This window comes from Myotis brandtii, unplaced genomic scaffold (assembly GCF_000412655.1).
Source record: "Myotis brandtii unplaced genomic scaffold, ASM41265v1 scaffold395, whole genome shotgun sequence".
NCBI lineage: Eukaryota > Metazoa > Chordata > Mammalia > Chiroptera > Vespertilionidae > Myotis > Myotis brandtii.
Window position 1 is genome coordinate 3,538,592 of NW_005365155.1, and position 8,424 is coordinate 3,547,015.

Below are 8,424 nucleotides of genomic sequence, written 5' to 3' on the forward strand. Positions count from 1 at the left end.
TGAATAATGACCCCTGTCCTGGTGCCGGCCAATCCATCAGTGGAGGCCACATCCCTGAATGGACACACCTGGAAAGCTACAGAATATTCCATTCAGCTCTTCCCCTGGGACCTCCCCTGAAATCTCCACCCTTAAAACCTTTAGGAAGGAGGACCCAGTGCGCTCTCCCTCCCTGGAGCACACCTGTACCTTCCCCTTCCCCTCCTTCTCCTCCTCCCCCAGGCAGCTTACCATTAGCTTGTGCTCCCAAGCTCCAAGGGCAATTCTTTTACCTCCATAACTCATTTCCTAAACCCATTTCCTCTAAGACTTACTTGTCCTACCTCTGTAATTTACCCAGTAAATGTTCTCTTACTCTTTGGGTCTTGCTCTGAATTGTTTTCTAGCCAGAAGCCAAATACCCATGTTGCTAAACCCACATTTGGTCTGAGCCAAGTGAGACATGTGGTGCCATTCCTGTTGCCACCACAGTTACAGTTTAATCCAGCAATAATGAGATTTATCTGAAACTGGGTTCCATCAATGTAAGAATCATTCCAACCTCATGAGAATTTTTATGAGTTTACTGTCAGGAAGCAAAATGTCAATGGATTGAGATATTGTTCTGGGGGAATGGCAGTTTTGTACCTTGTCTACTTATATAAAAACCCTGGGTGTAACATCACAGCCAGAAGCGTGACCAACCTGAAGGAAGTCAGTCCTGCAGGGGTCATCTTGGAAACGGCTTCGCCCTCCCCCAGCTGTTTCCTGGAGGGCGAGGTTTCAGGCAGGAACCTGCCCTCGGAGCAAAGCGTGGAAGTGAAATGATCTGTAATGGATCTATTATTTAAGCTACCTTTGGAAATACTATATCTCTAGATCAGTGGTTCTCAACCTTGGCTGCACATTAGAATCACCTGGGAATCTTTTTAAAATCCTGATTTCTGGGCCTCATCCTCCGGAAATTCTGTTTCTTTGTTACTAATGTTGTGGCCCCACCCCATAACAAAGAAACAGAATTTCCGGAGGATGAGGCCCAGAAATCAGGATTTTAAAAAGATTCCCAGGTGATTCTAATGTGCAGCCAAGGTTGAGAACCACTGCATTAGAGCTCCCTGTCTCAGAGTCAGCGCTGAGACTGGCCGCATGCAAAGGGCGGCAAGTATCTAAGCACATGCAGTGGTGATTAGGCAGTTTGCTTTGTCTTCTAGGCACAGGCGTCCCATTCCATGCAGCTCACCTACATCGTCTCAGCTCCCAGGGCTCTAACGTAGGATGGGGTTTGGTGTTCATGTAGGTGCCCAAAAGAATGCAAACATGGATGGTTGTCTTCGACTGCATACCTTCCATACTGTGTTCCACTCATCCTTGCCACAACCCTGGGAGACCAGTATTAATTTTTCCATTCGGACTTTGACACGGCTAATGAGTGGCAGAACCAGCAGGTGCACCCAGATCTCTGTCTCGTTCCTGCCGCGGACACATTATCTGTCCTCTGAGAGTTATCTTTGCAGAATCACACAGGAGATAGTCCGCTTTAGCCCCCATGATTTGTGTTAAAGAATAAGACTCTGTAACCTTGGTTGCTAGGCAAAGACCAGATCTGGGCAGGACAGGAGCTTCTGAGGGTTCCCCATCCCCTTCGAACAGAATCTGCGGTGACTTATTTTGGCAGAGAACAAACTCTAGCCGTTAACTTCATGTGAGTCAGGATGCATGCTCCGTGTGAATCTCGATTTACCTGGAATCTTGAAATCAGAACTGCGAAAGAATTGATGAACTGTGAGGTAATTTATTTTCTCTCTCATTTTTATTTCAGGGAAGTTTAATCAGCGTTAATAGCACGTGCACGGAGATTGGCAATTTCGACAACGCTGATGTCACTGGAGAGATAGAATTTGCCATTCGCTATTGCTTCGAAACCCGTTCTTTGGAAATACGCATCCAGGCCTGCAAGAACCTTGCTTACGGAGAGGAGAGGAAGAAGAAGTGCAACCCGTGAGTTCCTTTGTCTGCGTTTTGACGTAAGATGACGGGCATATTAATTCTGAAGTTTACATGGAAAGTCCAAAATAGCCAACACAATTGTAATGAAAAGAACAAAAGGTAAAAAGACACACGTCGAGAGCCACTGTAAAGTTCCAGTCGCTCCGACAGTGTGTTGGTGGGAGGCCAGATAAGCAGGTTGGTAGAGCAGAATCAGAAGTCCAGACACAGACCTGAGCGTCTACGGGAAGTCACACCGTCAAGGGGCTACTAGAAATCAATGCATAAATGGTGTTGGAAAATTTGACTTTCCATATAGGAAAAATAAAAGTAAAATCCTGTCTCACACAATCTGTAAGCAGATTACATTTCTCTCCGACTGATAGATATGAAATGGTGTCACGTTATTTTAACATGCATTTCCTTGATGAATAACAAAGATTAGCAACTATTTATGTACCATCAGCCGCTCAGGGCTTCCCGTCCCTGAACTTCCTGTCATCTGAACGATGGCCGGGTGGGAAGCGTCGGGAATCCCTCTCCCCACACAGACAATAACTGCACTGGCAGGATCTGTCTGATGCAACTGTTGTGTAACTGGAGTCTTTGAAGGCTTGCACCTTGCAGCAGAAGGCTTCCATGGTTAACTGGAGTTCGCCTCAGTCAATGCCAGCTCTCAGCGCAGTAGCAGCTACCCATCCTCCACCTCCAACCCCGTGGCGGGCAGCTGCGCACGTGTTCCTAGAGCAGCTTGCACTCCGCTTTCGGGAGCCAGGGTGGGCGAAAGGGTCCTGTCCTCCAGAGATCAGGGATCTGTTCTCTGATTGCTGGTTGCTGCTTCTGACCACAGAGGTGCAGACAGAGAGGCATACGGCCATTGTTGCTTCATCTCCTCCCAGAGGTGCACTATCTCCCCCTCTGGCTGATGTAACTTCCAGGGTTTGTAAGGGCCAGTGCCCTTAGTGGTCTCCCTTTTTCATTTTTCTTTTTTTCCCCTCTTGTTAGCCAGACACTACAGACTAGGACATTCACAAGTAACTGCATCACAAGAAAAATTAGAAAATAAACATGCATGCTCAGGGAAAGGTACAGGCTCAGAAAAAAAGCCTGAGTTTACATCTCAGGCTTATCTTTGGCGCAGGAGCAATAAACAAAATAACAAAAGACAGACAGCCTTGGGAAGGGGGAGAATCTGATTTCCAGAGTTAACACATTATTAGACACAAATGTCCAGTATTCAACAAAAATAACAAGACATATAAATAAACAGGAAAGTATGGCTCATTCAAAGGGAAATAATAAATTAACAGAAACTGACCCTAAAAAAGATCTGATGACAGGCTTACTAAACAAAGACTTTACAACATTATCTTAAAGATGCTCAAAGAACTAGAAGGAGATGTGGAGGAAGTCAAGAAAATGATGTGTGAACAAAGTAGAAATATCAATAAAGAGAGAGAGAGAACCTAAATAGAAACCAAAAAGAAATTCTGCAGCTGAAAACTCCAAATGAAAAATTCACTGGTGAGATTTGAAGGCAGATATGAGCAGATGGAAGAAGAGAGCAATAAATTTGAAGAAAGGTCAACAGAAATTACTGGGTTTGAGGAAAAGAAAGAAAAAAGATGGAAGAAAAGCAAACAGAACCTAAGGGACCTGAGGGCCACCATCAAGTGGATAACATCGCATGAGGGAGTCTCAGAAGGAGAAGAGAGAGCAAGGGGCAGAGAGAATATTTGAATAAGTAGCTAAAAACTTCCCAAATTTGATGAAATTCATGAATATAAACATCAAAGAAGCCCACTGAACTCCAAGTAAGATGAACTCAAAGTGACTCACCCTGAGACATAGTATTAACAAACTCTTGAACGACAAAGAGAATCTTGAAAGCAGCAAGAGAGAAGCAAATCCTCAAGATCTTCAGCAGATTTCTCATCAGAAACTTGACAGGCCAGCAGGCCAATGTATTCAAAGTGCTAATCTATATATATAAAAGCCTAAGCGAGCATCCGACTGTTCGACTGTCCCATCGGTAGCTATGACGCGCAATGACCGGTGGGGGGCGGGGGGGGGCGCGGGAATGCTGTGACAGTAGCTATGACACACACTGACCACCAGGGGGCAGACACTCAATGCAGGAGCTGCTGAGCTGCGATGACTTGGCAGCTGCGGTTCTCAGATGATACACCCAGAACCAGAGAGGAGGGAGCCCAATTCTGGGGTGCGTCACCCAAGAACTGCCTTCTCGCAATCTGGGACCCTGTTGGGGGATGTTAGAGAGCTGGTTTTGGCCTGATCCCCAACGGCCAGGCCGAGGGACCCCACTGGTGCACAAATCCATGCACTGGGCCTTTAGTATATAATAAGTACCTCCTTGTTAGTAATTTCTTTACATGTACATGAATCAGACTCTCCAATCAAAAGACAGAAATTGGCAGAATGGGTAAAAACATAGGATCCAACCATATGTCATCTATAAGAGACTCACTGTAGATCCAACAAATAAAAGATATTCCATGCAGATAGTAACTAAAAGAGAACAGGGGTGGCTATACTAGTATCAAACAAAGTTAAATCAACAAGGTTACAAAAGATAAAGGACATTATCCTATATAATAAAAACCTAATATGCTAAGGATCCGGTTGTCCGGTTGTCTGTTCAACCAATCAAAGCATAATATGCTAATGATACGCTAAGGCCGCTCAACCGCTCGCTATGATGTGCACTGACCACCAACGGGCAGATGCTCCGACCGGTAGGTTAGCTTGCTGCTGGGGTCCGGCCAATTGGGACTGAGCGAGAGGGGCTGGACATGCCCTGGAGCCCTCCCACGGTCCCTCCCCAGCTGGCCAACCTCCCACATCCCTCCCCGGTCCCGATTGTGCACCAGTGGGGTCCCTCGGCCTGGCCTGCACCCTCTCACAATCCGGGACCCCTTGGGGGATGTCAGAGAGCCGGTTTTGGCCCGATCCCGCAGGCCAGGCCGAGGGACCCCACGGGTGCACGAATTCGTGCACTGGGCCTCTAGTATACTAATAAAAGGTGTAATACAGCAAGAAGATATAAAAAATATAAATGTCTATGCACCTAATAACAGCCCATCAAGACATATGAAGCAAAAAACTGACAGAGTTGAAGGGAGAAATGGACGGTTCCACAATAATCCTCGGAGATGTCCATCCTCCACTCTCAGTAACAGAATAACCTGCCAGAAAAAAAGTGAGGAAACAGGACTGAACATCATAAGCCAGTCAGATGCATGGGTGTGATTTTGTTTCGGTCCTTTAAGCTGTGCAGGTGTGTCTCGTACACCCCCTTCCATGTGTGTGGGATGTGATGATGATCGGCAAGTTAAAAGTGAACAGTGAGGATCGGTGCCCGCGACCTGGAGTACTTTCCCAAGAACTCTGATTGACAGGGAAGAAGAGGCGGAGCCTGGAGCTCCAGGGGGACCCCGATGAAGGGAGGGCGACTGCTCTTTGCTTTGGGGAAGTTGAGCCTGTTCCTAGCCTGTGCGAATAGGTGCCTGGTCAAGGGGGGTCATTGCAATGGACAAAGCTGCCAGAGGAGGCAGGGAGGAAAGTTCCGGACCTGGGTAGAGGGACCGGCCTAGAACAGGGTTTCAGGGGGGGCAGAGGGCTGGTGGAGGTGGCCTGTCATGCTGCCCGCCAGCTACGCTGCAGCCCCGAGTCCGCAGAGGGCTGGTCCGCAAGTCAGGAGTACAGGCTGGAGGACAGGCAAGGGAAGAGCCAAGTGTAAGGCACACACTTCCCATTCCCACTTTTCTGTGGGGCGGGGGGTTGGATGGAGTGACAGGTGGGGGAGGACAATTGGCTCGTGGCCTCTGCATTCAGAGTCCAGGAGTTTGCCCCCCTGGAGCCCCCCCTCCCCAGAGCCTGGCAGGTGGCACCCACCCAGACCCATTCCAGGGGCGATGGCCGCAGACTGTGTAAACAGAAGCGGCGTCCCCAGCATGGCATTGCTCACTGTCCGTGGTGGCCCCTGACCCTTCCTACCAACGCCCAACTCAGCAGCAGGCAGGGCAAAGACTCCCCGCTCCCGCCTCGCCCAGCCTCACCCTCAGCCTCACCCACCCCCAGCCTCACCCGCCCTGTCTCCTCCAGGTACGTGAAGACCTACCTGCTGCCTGACAGGTCGGCCCAGGGCAAACGCAAGACAGGCGTCCAGAGGAACACGGTGGACCCGACCTTCCAGGAGACCTTGAAGGTACTCCCTGGACAGACGCTCCCCTGCGGGGTCTCCCCGCCCTGGGCGGGCGCAGGGCCAGAGTCCACCACGGCTCCTCCACACCCTGAGTCAGTGGAACAGGAGTGCAGACACTGCGGATGCCCGCGGGGCTGGCAGTCGGGGCACGGCTGGGTCACCCTGCAGCCTGGGCGGGAGAAGGGCAGAGTCCTCGGGACTGTCCGTGAATGATTCCGAGAAAATGGTGGAAAAGAACATGCTGCCCCTGAGCCTTCAACCAGGTCGTCCTGGCGAGTTTCTGTAACTCTCAGAGCGTTCGCAGGCCGGCGCCTGTACCCTCAGCGACCGGCTCACCGGCTACAAAAGTGCCCCGTTATTGCAATATCTGGAAACCCAGGATTCTTCTTCTTTTAAGAAACAACACTTATAGAGAAGTTGTTTGGGTTTTCACCTTCCTCGGTGCTAACATGATTTGTGTTTAGGGCAGGGGTGGGGGAGACTCCTCACAACGGGGTTGAGGAGGGAGAGGGGTGATGTGTGAGGCACGCAGGTTAAGTGTGGGAGGCCCCGCACCGGAAGGACAGGCCAGACTCACAGAAAGTATCCGTGGAGGCCGAGAAACCCCGGGACCCGGGTGCCAGGACTGGGAAGGGGAGGGCTTGGCTTGGCTTCCTGCTGAGAAGGGGCATTTGTCAACTCCCAGCGGGGGCCATCCGGCAGCTGGCACAGTCCCGTCTGTTAAATATTCATGCTGCTGCTTTCTGTGCCCCTGCTGTGGCCATGTGCTTTATGTACCCCCTGAGCTAAGGGTTAGACTCCCACCTACCAATGGGGAAACTGAGGCTTATTGAACCCACAGTGGACTAGCCGTCCTTCTCAAAACTGATGTGCACAGGGGTCCCCAAGGGACTGCAGAGAAAAGCAGGCTGTGACTCAGCAGGTGTGGGCGGGGCTGCCTGACCGCTCCTAGCCAATCCCAGGAGACTGGTCTTCAGATGGCTCTGCAAAGATCTATCTCCTCACACATTCCCAAGTCAACGCCTAAAACTGCTTCTCCGTTTCACTAAGGTGTTTTTTGCTAGAGAGAGGTAGACGCGTATTTTACATTTTATGAAATGATATCAAATTGAGGATGGACTACATTTTAGATACATATTTAATTGTATCATTTGATTTTTAAAGTTTAACTTGTTTAAAATGCACGCAGAATCTCAGAGAATCACCTAACGTTTTATGTGTTGGTTTTACCCAGCATATTGTGAATGTTCCGGTGGTGCCGGAAAGCTTCCCGGGGACATTGAAAAGAATCAGTGTCCCTAATCTAGTCTAATTCAGAGCATCCTGACACAGTCTTTACAGAAATGCGTGGAGAAGCTGAGAGATCATGAAGAGTTCTGCAGAAATCAGTATTTCCAATTACTGGGGCCAGGGGCCAGATCCGGGGTGTAGGAGCCGCCTTGCGCCAGTTTTGAGGAAGGTGCCCATGACAACTGAGGCTCTAGAGCAGTGATGGCGAACCTTTTGAGCTCGGCGTGTCAGCATTTTGAAAAACCCTAACTTAACTCTGGTGCCGTGTCACATATAGAAATTTTTTGATATTTGCAACCATAGTAAAACAAAGACTTATATTTTTGATATTTATTTTATATATTTAAGTGCCATTTAACAAAGAAAAATCAACCAAAAAAATGAGTTCCCGTGTCACCTCTGACACGCGTGTCATAGGTTCGCCATCACTGTACTAGAAGTTGAGGCGGCTGCAGCTGTCCGTGTGGCACAGCGTTCGCCCTGGCCGCGTGCACAGGTGGTGGGAGCAGCGTCCCAGTGCGCCCAGGTTGCAGGTCTGATTCCCAGTCCGCGCACAGGCAGTGTCCTAAGCGGCGGGGTGGTGCAGGGGGGGCGGGGGCGAGGGAGCCCACTCCCCGCCTCTTCCTGGACATCCACTCCGCACTGAAGGGAGGCCCTGGGCCCTGGGCGTGCAGCCCTGGAGCGCAGGCTGACCTCTCTGTTCTGTCCGCAGTACCAGGTGGAGCTCGCCCAGCTGGCGACCCGGCGGCTGCAGGTGTCCGTGTGGCACATGGGCACGCTCACCCGGAGGGTGTTCCTTGGAGAAGTGATCATCCCTCTGGCCACGTGGGACTTTGAAGACAGCACCACACGGTCCCTGCGCTGGCACCCGCTGCGGGCCAAGTGATGTCTGGTCGGGACTGGGGCCCCCTCCCACCGGAGCGCTTTTCCGAGGGATCCAAGAA

At 50.2% G+C, this 8,424-nt stretch overlaps 1 protein-coding gene across 1 annotated transcript in view; it reads left to right on the top strand.

Annotated features, from left to right (window-relative positions):
- Window positions 1-8,418, top strand: part of SYTL3 (synaptotagmin-like 3) — a 37,821-nt gene extending 29,403 nt beyond the window's left edge. The window contains exons 8-10 of the mRNA XM_014545070.1: window positions 1,799-1,977; window positions 6,091-6,193; window positions 8,193-8,418. Coding sequence (XP_014400556.1) covers window positions 1,799-1,977; window positions 6,091-6,193; window positions 8,193-8,366 — 456 coding nt within the window. The 3' untranslated portion in view covers window positions 8,367-8,418. The remainder of the gene's footprint in view (window positions 1-1,798; window positions 1,978-6,090; window positions 6,194-8,192) is intronic.
- Window positions 8,419-8,424: the final 6 nt, after the last annotated feature.